The sequence below is a fragment of the Microtus oregoni genome, unplaced genomic scaffold (assembly GCF_018167655.1).
Source record: "Microtus oregoni isolate MIOR12 unplaced genomic scaffold, Mior012 000046F_ref0000063, whole genome shotgun sequence".
NCBI classification, from domain to species: Eukaryota; Metazoa; Chordata; class Mammalia; order Rodentia; family Cricetidae; genus Microtus; species Microtus oregoni.
This window is the reverse complement of record NW_024543220.1, coordinates 17,705,677-17,719,171: the sequence shown is the minus strand read 5'-3', so window position 1 is coordinate 17,719,171 and position 13,495 is coordinate 17,705,677. Positions and strand designations below refer to the sequence as shown.

Genomic DNA, 13,495 nt, shown 5'->3' with positions numbered 1-13,495 from the left:
TGATTGACCTGTCCATTGGTGAGAGAGGAGTGTTGAAGTCTCCTACTATTAGTGTGTGCGGTTTGATGGCTGCCTTGAATTTTAGCAATGTTTCTTTTATGTACGTGGGTGCTTTTATATTAGGGGCATAGATGTTCAGGATTGAGACTTCATCCTGATGAACTGTTCCTGTTATGAGTATAAAATGCCCCTCTCCATCTCTTCTGATTGATTTAAGTTTAAAGTCAACTTTGTTAGAGATTAGTATGGCCACACCTGCCTGTTTCTTAGGACCATTTGCTTGATAGGCCTTTTCCCAGCCCTTTACTCTGAGTAGGTGCCTGTCTTTGTGGTTGAGGTGTGTTTCTTGTAAACAGCAGAATGTTGGATCCTGTTTTCTTATCCAATCTCTTAGCCTGTGCCTTTTTATAGGTGAGTTGAGTCCATTGACATTAAGTGATATTAATGACCAGTGGTTGTTAACTCCGGTCATTTTTTTTTTTAGTCGTAGAGTTTGTGAGTTTCCCTTCTTTGTTTTGTGTTGGTGAAGGGTCTCTAGATGTCTGAGGTATTGTGGTCATTGTTGGACTCCTTGGTTAGTGATTTTCCTTCAATTACTTTCTGTAAGGCTGGATTTGTGGCTGCGTATTGTTTAAATTTGTTTTTATCCTGGAAAATTTTATTTTCTCCATTTATAGTGAATGAAAGCTTGGCTGGGTATAGTAATCTGGGCTTGCACCCATGGTCTCTCAGTTTCTGCAGTACATCTAACCAGGACCTTCTGGCTTTCATGGTTTCCATGGAGAAGTCAGGTGTAAGTCTGATAGGTTTACCTTTATAAGTAATTTGGCCTTTTTCCTTTGCAGCTCTTAATATTCTTTCCTTATTTTGTATGCTTTGTGTTTTGATAATTATATGGCGAGGGGATGTTTTTTTTTGATCAAGCCTATTCGGTGTTCTGTATGCTTCTTGCACCTTCATAGGAAAATCTTTCCTTAGGTTGGGAAAGTTTTCTTCTATAATTTTATTAAATAGATTTTCTGGACCATTGAGCTGCCCTTCTTCTCCTTCTTCTACTCCTATTATTCTTAGGTTTGGTCTTTTTATTGTGTCCCATATTTCCTGAATGTTTTGTGATGAGAGTTTGTTGGACTTGCTGTTTTCTTTGATCAGTGTGTTTATTTTCTCTATGGTATCTTCAGAATCCGAGAGTCTTTCTTCTATCTCTTGTATTCTGCTGGTTATGCTTGTTTCTGTAGTCTCTATTCGTTTACCTAGATTTTCCATGTCCAGACGGCCCTCTGTTTGTGTTTTCTTCTTTGCCTCCATTTCAGTTTTCAGGTCTTGAACTGTTTCCATTATCTGTTTGATTGTTTTTCCTTGGTTTTCTAGGGTATCATTCACTGATTTATTCAATTCTTCAAACTTTCTGTTATATTTCTCATCCATTTCTATAAGGGCGTTTTTTACATGCTGTTTAAGGGTGTCAATCACTTTCATGAAGTCAATCTTTTCTCCTTCCTCTTGATTAAGGGGTTCTTGTCCTCCCGTTGTGAGGTCGCTTGTTTCTGGTAGCTTCATGTTGCTTTTCAGCTTGTTGGGCGAATTCTTGCCTTGACGTCGGCCCATCTCTTCTTCCAAATGCTCCCTATGGATCTTCTTTTACCGGATTAGGTCTCCTTGCCTACCAAACGCTGTCTCTCCCCAATGTTGGCTCTCCCAATGCTGGGTCTCCCCAATGCTGGGTATCCTGGCGCCGAAAGATCAGGCCTCCGTGCTGGTTGGGCAGCTCGCAGACAAAGCGCCTACCCCGCTTGGTGCAGGCAGGCCACAGAAACAAAGGAACTGCTGCCCCCCGGGAGCCCCGGCTACTCGGACTCAGCGCCCAGATAGGCTGGGCTGGGCGATGCCACGCGCCAAAAGAGGGCAGTGGGGGCGAAGTGGGGAGGGCTCTGGACGGAAGCTGGGTGGGCCAGGAAGAAAGAGGCAGCACCCGGGGAGTAGAGGCCCTGCAGAGAGCCCAAACAGGACAGGGGGCCAAGAAACCCCCGAGCTCCCCGTCCCAGGCTGGCGCCGTGGGCCAGAAACTCACCCCAATGCTGGGTCTCCTGGCGCCGAAAGATCAGGCCTCCGTGCTGGTTGGGCAGCCCGCAGACAAAGCGCCTACCCCGCTTGGTGCAGGCAGGCCACAGAAACAAAGGAACTGCTGCCCCCCGGGAGCCCCGGCTACTCGGACCCAGCGCCCAGATAGGCTGCGCTGGGCGATGCTACGCGCCAAAAGAGGGCAGTGGGGGCGAAGTGGGGAGGGGTCTGGACGGAAGCTGGGTGGGCCAGGAAGAAAGAGGCAGCAGAGAGCCCACGCAGGACAGGGGGCCAAGAAACCCCCGAGCTCCCCGTCCCAGGCTGGCGCCGTGGGCCAGAAACTCACCCCAATGCTGGGTCTCCTGGCGCCGAAAGATCAGGCCTCCGTGCTGGTTGGGCAGCCCGCAGACAAAGCGCCTACCCCGCTTGGTGCAGGCAGGCCACAGAAACAAAGGAACTGCTGCCCGCCCGGGAGCCCCGGGTACTCAGACCCAGCGCCCAGATAGGCTGCGCTGGGCGATGCTACGCGCCAAAAGAGGGCAGTGGGGGCGAAGTGGGGAGGGGTCTGGACGGAAGCTGGGTGGGCCAGGAAGAAAGAGGCAGCAGAGAGCCCAAGCAGGACAGGGGGCCAAGAAACCCCCGAGCTCCCCGTCCCAGGCTGGCGCCGTGGGCCAGAAACTCACCCCAATGCTGGGTCTCCTGGCGCCGAAAGATCAGGCCTCCGTGCTGGTTGGGCAGCCCGCAGACAAAGCGCCTACCCCGCTTGGTGCAGGCAGGCCACAGAAACAAAGGAACTGCTGCCCCCCGGGAGCCCCGGCTACTCGGACCCAGCGCCCAGATAGGCTGCGCTGGGCGATGCTACGCGCCAAAAGAGGGCAGTGGGGGCGAAGTGGGGAGGGCTCTGGACGGAAGCTGGGTGGGCCAGGAAGAAAGAGGCAGCAGAGAGCCCAAGCAGGACAGGGGGCCAAGAAACCCCCGAGCTCCCCGTCCCAGGCTGGCGCCGTGGGCCAGAAACTCACCCCAATGCTGGGTCTCCTGGCGCCGAAAGATCAGGCCTCCGTGCTGGTTGGGCAGCCCGCAGACAAAGCGCCTACCCCGCTTGGTGCAGGCAGGCCACAGAAACAAAGGAACTGCTGCCCCCCGGGAGCCCCGGCTACTCGGACCCAGCGCCCAGATAGGCTGCGCTGGGCGATGCTACACGCCAAAAGAGGGCAGTGGGGGCGAAGTGGGGAGGGCTCTGGACGGAAGCTGGGTGGGCCAGGAAGAAAGAGGCAGCAGAGAGCCCAAGCAGGACAGGGGGCCAAGAAACCCCCGAGCTCCCCGTCCCAGGCTGGCGCCGTGGGCCAGAAACTCACCCCAATGCTGGGTCTCCTGGCGCCGAAAGATCAGGCCTCCGTGCTGGTTGGGCAGCCCGCAGACAAAGCGCCTACCCCGCTTGGTGCAGGCAGGCCACAGAAACAAAGGAACTGCTGCCCGCCCGGGAGCCCCGGGTACTCGGACCCAGCGCCCAGATAGCATTTTTTTAAATCTTAATTCAAGAAGTTCTTTTTCTGTGACTTTGCAAAGATTTTCTCATTTAAAGCTCATGAGCATTCTAGATTGGTCCATATGTGCATCCCCTGTTTGGTGTGATTCAAAATAACACACAGTTGCCTCACAGCATGTTTGTTGGGGATCTGTGACAGCAGAACCTGGTTAGGCAGAGCTGTACCAAAGCACTCCCTCATGGTTCCATTGGGCAGATCCCCTTCCCACTCATGTGGCCACTGAGACTTTTAAAACCGAGCGCCTCAGTTTCTCTTTGTGGAGCTTCATCTTTAGGCAGTCCTGTCTATGGACAGGTTGTGAGGTGTGGCTTCTTCTATGCATGGAAAGCTCCCCCAAGACACCAGCTCCTTTCCTGCAGCCGCCACATGCTAGCCCTGGCTTTGGGCATGGCCCACCACATGACAAGGCAGAGAACACCCTGCACATGAACACAGGGGTAGGGACAGGCAACCCCCAGCCACAATCTGTCACTGTGACTTGAACGGCATCACTCTTGGTTTTGTACACACTCCGTACTGACCCTCAGAGACTTTCTGCACTGAGAACTGATTCTGGAAACATCCACAGAGTTTCTGCCTGTAGGACCCTCTTGTTGTGCTCCCTAAGCTCAGCCCCTCAGACAAATGAGTCTCCAGGGGGAGCCCATGGCTATTTCTGGTGATGTTCAGGAAGTGGAATGTGGGGAGTTTCCTACATAGCCACTTAGCCTCTTAGCAAATATGCGTTCTGGACATCTCGGTGTGGTGCCACACAGATGGGAAAGACCAGCAGTTTTGTTTATACTGGGGATGTTTACCAGGTGAGTGGCAGCTCACAGCTAAACAAGGAACAGTGTTAATGAGACTGCTGGGTCACCAAACACGGAAGGCTAGGGCCACGAAGGTGAATAAAAGCTGAGGGCTCAGCACCTCTCTCACACACACTCACTCACTCACTCACTCACACCTCACCCTCCTCCAGCCAACCTCACCATGGCCGCCTCCACCATGTCCGTCTGCTCTGACGCTTGCACCAACTCCTCTTGGCAGGTGGATGACTGCCCAGAGAGCTGCTGTGAGCCTAGCTGCTGTGCCCCCAGCTGCTGCCAGTCCAGCTGCTGCCAACCTAGCTGCTGCCAGACCAGCTGCTGTGCCCCCAGCTGCTGTGTCCCCAGCTGCTGTGCCCCAGCCCCCTGCCTGACCCTCATCTGCACCCCAGTGAGCTGTGGGTCCAGCCCCTGCTGCCAATCTGTCTGTGCTAGCTCCTGTGCACCCTCCTGCTGCCAACAGTCTAGCTGCCAGCCCTCATGCTGCCAATCTTCCTGCTGTGTGCCTGTCTGCTGCAAGCCTGTCTGCTGCACACCCATCTGCTCTGGATCCTCCTGCTGCCAGCAGTCTAGCTGCCAGCCCTCATGCTGCACCTCCTCACCTTGTTGCATGACCCTGTGCTGCAAGCCTGTCTGCTGCACACCCATCTGCTCTGGATCCTCATGCTGCCAGCAGTCTAGCTGCCAGCCCTCAGGCTGTCAATCCTCCTGCTGTGTGCCTGTCTGTTGCAAGCCTGTCTGCTGCAAGCCCTGCTCCAGCGTGTCCCTGCTCTGCCGCCCTGTGTGCAGACCTGCCTGCTGTGTGCCCAACTCCTCCTGCTGTGCCTCGTCCTGCCAGCCCAGCTGCTGCAAGCCCTGCTCCAGCATGTCCCTGATCTGCAGCCCTGCCTGCTCCAGCCAGGCCTGTTGTGGCCTCTCCTCAGGCCAGAAGTCCAGCTGCTGCTAATCTGTCCCCCCACGGAGAGCATTTTATGTGTCTTCAGTGAGTGCCAAGGAACCAGAGCTCACAGAAGAATACTGCATGTTCTATGCACCAGGGCAGATCATGGCAGTGGCCTCCTCTCTCTGCCTCTGCCCTTTCTGGGCCAACCAATCTCTCCTCATTATGACTGCCCCTTTTCTGAATATGCTGGGCCTTCTGAGCAATAAAAACCCTAACTGAACCTGTGTAGACTCCCATAGCCCTCTTTGGCGTTACATGGTTCCTCCTTGGCATCCTCTATCTGCTGTGCTTTAGAGCCTCTCTGTGCTAGTTCAGGGGACAGTTCCCCTTGTCCACCTTGCTATGTAATGGCTCCTCCTCTGTATGGTACCAATCAAACCTGAACAGGTACTTCCATGCCCCATGCTACCCAGGGCAGCTCAGGTGCCTCCTCCCCAAGAGTTTGCCAAATGCTACCCCAGCTGGCCTGTGGTCCTGCCACTGTCCCCTGTTCAGTGGTGCCAGTGTATGCTGGCATCTGGAATCAGGTCTGGGCCATTAGCCTTGTGAGCAGACATGTCCCTACTTCTAGACGTCGCTTGGCTCTAAATGCAGAGACCTCCAGTGTGTTGTAGGACACAGACTGATTGGAGAGTAAGCACAGTGGGGTGGAGCACACTGAGAACACACTGCAATGGAGCATACAGGCCAGGCACACTGAAAAGTCTGCTATGGCTTTACTTACCTACAATCTTGTTTCGGATGAGGATGTGTTGGCATGCCGGGATGGTCCTGACTCTACGCCAGTGACCATCCAGTGAACTCAGCTTGCAGAGGGTGAGAGTGGGAAGCAATGTCCCATGTTGAAGTTCTAGTTCTGGGATAGGCAGAGATGTCTTGGCAGTAGGTGTCCATGTGCCTGTCAACCAGCCACAAACTCAGTGTGTGGCTCCCAGCTTGGGACCAGATTAAAAACAGCTCCTAAACCTGGCTTTGCTGTCCCTGAGGAGAGAACACCACCCTAGTCTAAGTGGTAATATGTTTGTTGAAGGCCACACAAGTGGAAAGAAATTGATATAGACATGGGGGGACACTGTCCCACCCTAGCAGGCCACCTCCTCAGGCAGCCATTGCCCGAGGTCCAAGAGTGTGGAGACTGGCTCTCATGGAGCGAAACTCTCTCTTCAGTGCCTCATTCAGTGAGGCTACTGTCTAGAGTCCCAGACGGTCAGTGGCAGCAGAGGAGACAGTGCCTGGTGTGGCTGTGGTCCCCAGAGGCCTGCGCTCTGCTTGCTCTGGGAGACAGCAGTCTGCAGTGGTAGCATGGAGAGAGATCCATGCCATCCAGGGTCTTGGCAAGCTTGTGGCAGAATGGTAGTGGTTTCGTCTCTTTCCTTCCACACAGGAGGTTAGAGGCCTCCCCCACTTCATGCTCTTCTCCTGACCACAGGCTAGCCCATTATGGACTGACACCTCCCAAACCATGAACCCAAAGAGACCAGTGATCCCACAGGAAGGGAACCACATCGTCTGTGTACAGCTTTGGCTCAGGCCACAGTACAGGGCTGACTCCCAGTGCAGGTGACTTTCTCGAGCTGGAAAGGTGATACCAGAGCTCAGGGGGCTCTAGCTGGATGGGCATGGTGGATGAAGTGCAGGGGAGTAGGGGCTTGATGCACTGTGGAGTGCTCCATGTCCTGCAGCTGGGCGGTAGTACATGGGCACTGTCAATGAGAGCAGTTGCCCAGGCTTACCACCGGCTGTAGACATTTGTCAGAGCAGAGGGCCTATCCCAGGACCGAAAGCGTTAGCTCTACCCGGAGGAGCAGCTCGTCCTAGTCGTGGTGTTGACCTTGTCCTCAAGCACAAGCTCTGTGGGTCAACCCCCACCAGAATGTCACCAACAGGGACCCATGAGAAGATAGAGCTAGCTCACAGGAGTGTGTCCCCAGGAAGGAGACAACACCCTTCAGTGGGGTGAGGGGGAGCCCATGAAACAGAGCCGTATGCTCAGACCAGGGTGGGAAATAATCTGGAGAAGAGGCCAGCACAGTTCAGGATGGAAGCGGTGGATGGGAAGACGTCCAGGACGGCAGAACCAGTGAGATTAGCGGAGAGTAAAATCATGGCATTAGTGATGTGTGAGGACCAGACCAAAGGCCGGGCTGTGGTGAGGGGAGCCTGAAACAAAACAGACACCAAGAGCTGAAAACCTGAAGAGCAGCAAGAAAAACCTGAAATGATCAAAGAACCTGCAAATGAAGTTCTCCAAAGAAAGGGATGTCGAGAAGCGTCTAAAGGGGTCCACAGAGCCAGAGTTGCAGGCAAGGGGAGAGTGGGAGTCCGGGCGCAGTACTGAGCAGCCTGACACATAGGAAACCATAGTATGAGGGGAAAGGCTGGGCCTGGAAGTGGAACAAAGAGAAAGTGCCAACCAGTTTTCCAAATTTGAAATCACATCGTTGAGAACACAGGAAACTTGAAGCATTTCCAGACACCCACCTGTCAACTGACATCTAAGAAGCGTTCCGTCCGACCACAGTGGGAAGCTTTGTTTAAGCTATGTGAACACACACCAAAATAAGCCACCTTCTCAGCCCTGTGAGCCATGGCACATCATAAGGACTGAAATCCAGACTATGTCCAGACCTCAGCAGAGCGAGGAGTCGCCTGTGCTCTGGAAGACTGCGAGCATGTGGAAATTAGAGAGAGTGTGTAAAAGTAGCCCTCGGATCAAAGATACAAATCACCATGGGAATTAGGGTGTATTTTCAGCAAAACGAAAATGAAATCAAGCTAACACAACACCTAGGGAGCAGCGCTCTGTGATTCTTCTTGGTAAACAAGGGAGGCCTGGAGTCTGTGCTTTGACTCAGACCTAGAGATGGGGCACAAGCGAAGCCCCAAATAACTAGTTACGTGCAGGCTATGAACAGTGGGAATAGGCAGCTCAGGAGGAAACAGCCAAGACCAGGCTCTTGCATTTTGGGACAGCAAAATGGACATTTCTAGTTGGTTTTACTGGTCAAGAAAGAGGAAGAAGTAAATGACCCATATTAGGAATGGAAAGGGTCATCACCCCAGAGTCAGCGGACATTAAAGGGACAATCCAGAAGGCAATGGCCTCGCACAGACACACCCAGCAGTGTAAAGGAAACAACCCAGGATTGGAAAGCGAGAGTGTGAAATTAACACGAGAAAAATAAAAGGTCAGAGCAGCCCTGGAGCAGACAAAGAGATTAAAGTCTTAACTAAAAACACATTAGAAAGCAAACTCTGATTCTAAGAGGCCTCCCAATCAGATTCTCGTCCTTTCTGGGAGAAATGGCACCAATCTCACCGTGCACGAGAACAAGAGAGGATGACACACACACAGCTCACTCATTATTTCTAGATAATTGCAGCCAAGTGTAGGAGCTCGTGGGGTATGGTGGTGTATTGCCTTCTCACCCAGGTGCAGCACGGATAATAAAAACCCAGAGACAGGTGTTGGGATTCAACCTGAAGACCAGGAAAGCAAAGCAGCCAGCCTCTGGCTCTTAACCTCGACCTCAGACTGAAATGATGACCCTTCCTCCACAAATCCTCAGAATGAGACTATCTGAGAGCTGTCTCCTCCCGTCTTAGATTCCTCTCTAGTGCTGGGATTAAAGGCGTGCACCACTACCGCCCAGGCGTCTATGGCAAACTAGTGAGCCACTGGGATTAAAGGTATGTGCCATCACTGCCTGATCAGTATAGTATATACTATGTTCATTAACCCAAAGGCACAATGTCAAATGTCTGATCCTCTCTAAGCGATCTGTGGGTTTAATGAAATCTCAGTCAAGATCCTGTCAGATTTGATGGGCTGGTTTTAAAACCTCTGGGGTTCATAGGTGACCCAGCGTGGCCAACCAAACCTGAAAACAACAGTATCAAAGAACTTCCATTCTTTGACACCAAGTCTACTGAGCTGTTGTTGTGTGAGGCATAACAGGAAACCGCATACTGGCTGGAACCCAGTGGTATCCCTCCTGCGTGTGCTCAGCAGGGTGCTGGTTGAAGAGACCCAGTGGACAAAGGGAAGTATCCACAAGGAGTTGTAACAATTCAGGACATCAAAAACTGACTCAAAATGTTACAAAACGAAACATGAGGGGTCTAGCCAAACTCCTTATGGTGAGGAAACACCTGCGGGGCAGTGGCGGGGTGGGGGGGTGGGGGGGATATATCACTGCTCAAGGGTGAGGAAGTCAGCTCCTTACGTAGGCCAACCAGTAAGCCAAGAGCGTGGACTGGGAGCTGGAGGGACTGGAAGCATTAAAGAGCTATACTCTGGCCCTCTCTTGCTGTGCCTCAACCCCAAACATTCTGCAACCTCCCAAAACAGCACTGCAGGCCAGGAACTGAGTGTTCAGACACACGCACCCTGAGGGCATTTCACACTCAACCCTCAGCAGGAGCCTAGAATGAGTCTGTGTGGTTCTGAGTTAAAGGAGCACTTATCAGGGAGGGTCACCGAAGACAAAAGGTAAAGTGGACTTTGCTGGAATAAGGATTAGGATCAGCACTGACGAGGCACTGTGGGGAGAAGGTTTGCAGTATTTATGTTAATACTGTGTTTGGCATCCAGAAGTCATAAAGAGCATGTACTTTAATAATATAAATACAACAATCTAGTCTAAGAAAAATAGGCAGGAGGATAGTCAGATAATGTCGGTCCTAGCATGGAGAAGAATGGCTGACATGGTGGGCGGAGACAGACAACAGTGCAGTCTGAAGAAGCCCCGAGCAGCCGCTCTCAGGAGAGCAAGCCTGTCAAGACTCAATGACCATACTTTTCCTCAGTCTCCACAGAGAGAACCAGAAAAGTTTGCTCAACAGAAACTGAGCACACTGTTCACACAGGCTGACTTGCTGTCTGGGCATGTCCTCAGGAGTCCCCAGGGCAGGAATGTCTGGGGTACCAGATGTGAGAGGTGGAAGGATACTGAAGGAACCGGTGGAAGGAGTTCCTCTGAGGCGGGAGAGAGCATGGCTCAGCTGGACGTGGCTGGAAGGAGAATGGACTGGGAGAACATCTGAGACCCCATGAACAGCATGGCCAGGGATGCGCTGGGTGCAGATGGATGCAGGATGGAGGGACAGGAAAGGCTCAGAGAGGGAGGTCAGTGCCCAGTCAGTGGTGTCAGGGTGGGATGGGGACATGGATATTGATTGGCATCCTTGCTTCATTGCAGGTAACGGTCAGTTGATCATGACCTCTCCTCTGCTCCTCAACATGATTCTGCTGGAAGTTTCCAGGTCTTGACACATTGCTCACTCACCTGAGCACCAAGTCCAGCCCATGTCTGCTCCACACCAGAGAGGGCTGATAATCCTTCCCCTTTATGAGTGAGAACAATGCAACCTATAGAGGGTCCCAGTGTCCCAGTAGAGGGTACTGGACAGTGTCTGATCCTGGGTATCCCCCTTCACCCCCACTATGATTTTATTACCTGATGAATATCTCTTCTCTCTCTCTCTCTCTCTCTCTCTCTCTATATATATATATATATATATATATATATATATATATCCTTTTTTTCAGAGAACTCTAGGGTAGGCAGGACTCACAAGGTAACCCAGGCCAGGGGCTACAGTGCCTAGAGCCATGAGTATGGGTTTGCTTGTGTGATTTTAGAGAAATGAGTAGTTGGTGGGCACGGCCTATAGGGGACTGCTGAACCCTCTGTGGGGATGGCCTATAGGGGCTACTGAACCCTTAGTAGGGATGGTCTATAGGGACAGCTGAACTCTCAGTGGGGATGGCCTATAGAGACAACTGAACCCTCTGTGGGGATTGTCTACAGGGACAGCTGAACCCTTAGTAGGGATGGTCTATAGGGGCTGCTTAACCCTTAGTAGGGATGGTCTACAGGGACAGCTGAACCCTTAGTAGGGATGGTCTATAGGGGCTGCTTAACCCTTAGTAGGGATGGTCTATAGGGACAGCTGAACCCTTAGTAGGGATGGTCTATAGGGGCTGCTGAACCCTTAGCAGGGATGGTCTATAGGGACAGCTGAACCCTTAGTAGGGATGGTCTATAGGGGCTGCTGAACCCTTAGCAGGGATGGTCTATAGGGGACTGCCCATACCTGTGGGTGACCAGTGACCCATAGGTGTCAGAGGAGACTGAACATTTGGGAGAGGGGCCCTGAGTCACACTGTGATTCCCAGGGGAGGTGGCTGCTGTCACTTGTCAATTGCAGAACTGAGTCCTTCCCTCCTAAAAACATTTCTGACTATGGAGACAGATATTTACATGTTCCAGAACATGAGAGCAAATCCAGGTGGGTAAGAGTTTATTGAAACCATGGGCTGCAGACAAGCTGATGTCAGGGGCAGGTAACCAGAGCAGAGGGACAGGGGGATCCCTGTCCAGTGACCCAGAGGGTCAGCAGGCCTCCTGGGAAGCAAAAGGAGAGGTCAAGTCATGAAGGATAGATTGGAGCTTCATCCTGGGGGACTGTCTTTCCCAGACCAGGATCAGGCTGAGAGAGCTGGAAGAGGCCACAGGGAGGGACATGAGCCAGCTGGAACCAGGAACAGTCCCATCAGCAGCTGGACTTCTGGCCACAGCAAGCCTGGCTGGAGCAGGCAGGACGGCAGATCAGGGACATGCTGGAGCAGGGCTTGCAGCAGCTGGGCTGGCAGGAGGAGGCACAGCAGGAGGAGCTGGGCACACAGCAGGCAGGTCTGCACACAGGGCGGCAGAGCAGGGACACACTGGAGCAGGGCTTGCAGCAGACAGGCTTGCAGCAGACAGGCACACAGCAGCATGAGGGCTGGCAGCTAGACTGTTGGCAGCATGAGGAGGATCCAGAGCAGATGGGTGTGCAGCAGACAGGCTTGCAGCACAGGGTCACACAGGATGGCTGGCAAGGAGAACAGGTGCAGCAAGCTGGCTGGCAGCTAGACTGCTGGCAGCATGAGGATCCAGAGCAGATGGGTGTGCAGCAGACAGGCACACAGCAGGAAGATTGGCAGCATGAGGGTGCACAGGAGCTAGCACAGACAGATTGGCAGCAGGGACTGGACCCACAGCTCACTGGGGTGCAGATGAGGGTCAGGCAGGGGGCTAGGGCACAGCAGCTGGGGACACAGCAGCTGGGGACACAGCAGCTGGACTGGCAGCAGCTAGGTTGGCAGCAGCTGGACTGGCAGCAGCTAGGTTGGCAGCAGCTGGACTGGGAGCAGCTAGGTTGGCAGCAGCTGGACTGGCAGCAGCTGGGGGCACAGCAGCTAGGCTCACAGCAGCTCTCTGGGCAATCATCAACCTGCCAGGAGGAGTTGGTGCAAGCATCAGAGCAGACAGACATGGTGGAGGCGGCCATGGTGAGATTTTCTGGAGGAGGGTGAGTGAGTGTTGAGTGAGTGTGTGTAAGGGGTAGGATACACTGACTTTATACTCCTCCCTGGCTGGGACTTCCGGCCCAGCCTGTGAGCACAGCTTCCTGATTGTTGTTGGCCCTGTTCCTGCTTTCATTTCCCGCATCGCTGCTCACATTGGCTGGTGCCTCGTCTGTTGTTTGCTCTTAGGTTTCATGGAGACCACGTGGACTTTCTCTGCGGGGTGTTTGGGTGTAAGGGAGGGCTGATGGTAACAGAGAGCCACACGGCTATGGGTTACTACTGGCCCTGGGTCTCATGGGCTGGGGTCGAACTCTGCCCTTCTGTGGTGCTTAGCGATGGTCAGAGGGGCTTCTGGGTAGAGAAACTCTGTGATTTCCCTTCAGCGATGTCAGTTCCCTCAAGCTGGGCAGCCAAGTACCCAACTGTATGGCTAACTGAGCTGTCACCACCTCACCATGGAGACTGAAGTCCTTGTCAGTGTCAGGGCTGGTCTATCTGAACCAAGGGGATTGCCCAGGCCACCCAGCTCCTGAGGCTGCCAGCATTGTTGGCTTGTCCCTGACATCTGCTTTCTCCCTGTGGGTTGTGTTCAGATTATCCCTTTTTAGACCATGAGTTGGATGATAGTCCACCTAGCGTCCCACCATACCTTGGTCATCTGCAAGGACTCTACTTGCCAGTACAGTCACATGTGCAGGTCTGAGACCTCATACCCAGCATCTCCAGAGGGGCACATTTCAGGCCGTCTGGAGCACCTGCTTAGGAGCAGACCAGTGTCCCC

General features: G+C 53.1%; 3 protein-coding genes across 9 annotated transcripts in view; 2 read left to right on the top strand and 1 right to left on the bottom strand.

Moving 5' to 3' along the window:
* Positions 1–13,495, top strand: part of Tspear (thrombospondin type laminin G domain and EAR repeats) — a 157,455-nt gene that overhangs the window by 78,276 nt on the left and 65,684 nt on the right. The window lies entirely within an intron of this gene.
* Positions 4,581–5,360, top strand: LOC121435639 (keratin-associated protein 10-1-like). The gene is made up of 2 exons (XM_041635108.1): positions 4,581–4,696; positions 4,763–5,360. Exons 1-2 carry the CDS (start codon positions 4,581–4,583, stop codon positions 5,358–5,360), a joined length of 714 nt encoding a protein of 237 aa, XP_041491042.1.
* LOC121435203 (keratin-associated protein 10-9-like) lies at positions 11,916–12,695 on the bottom strand. 7 transcript variants are annotated; one of them, XM_041634323.1, is made up of 2 exons: positions 12,400–12,695; positions 11,916–12,366 (listed from the first exon to the last, which is right to left on the bottom strand). In XM_041634323.1, exons 1-2 carry the CDS (start codon positions 12,693–12,695, stop codon positions 11,916–11,918), a joined length of 747 nt encoding a protein of 248 aa, XP_041490257.1. The 7 variants fall into 7 exon arrangements, with proteins under 7 accessions (XP_041490257.1, XP_041490258.1, XP_041490260.1 ...); XM_041634324.1 differs by having other exon boundaries at positions 11,916–12,409; positions 12,464–12,695; XM_041634326.1 differs by having other exon boundaries at positions 11,916–12,439; positions 12,500–12,695.

Excerpts from the sequence above, each read along its gene's own strand:
- LOC121435203 (XM_041634323.1), bottom strand. The coding sequence starts at position 12,695 with ATGGCCGCCTCCACCATGTCTGTCTGCTCTGATGCTTGCACCAACTCC. Across the intron at positions 12,367-12,399 it reads TGCACCCCAGTGAGCTGTGG|CTCCTGTGCACCCTCATGCT; the intron begins GTCCAGTCCCTG and ends TGTCTGTGCTAG.
- LOC121435639 (XM_041635108.1), top strand. The coding sequence starts at position 4,581 with ATGGCCGCCTCCACCATGTCCGTCTGCTCTGACGCTTGCACCAACTCC. Across the intron at positions 4,697-4,762 it reads TGTGCCCCCAGCTGCTGCCA|CTGCTGTGCCCCAGCCCCCT; the intron begins GTCCAGCTGCTG and ends CTGTGTCCCCAG.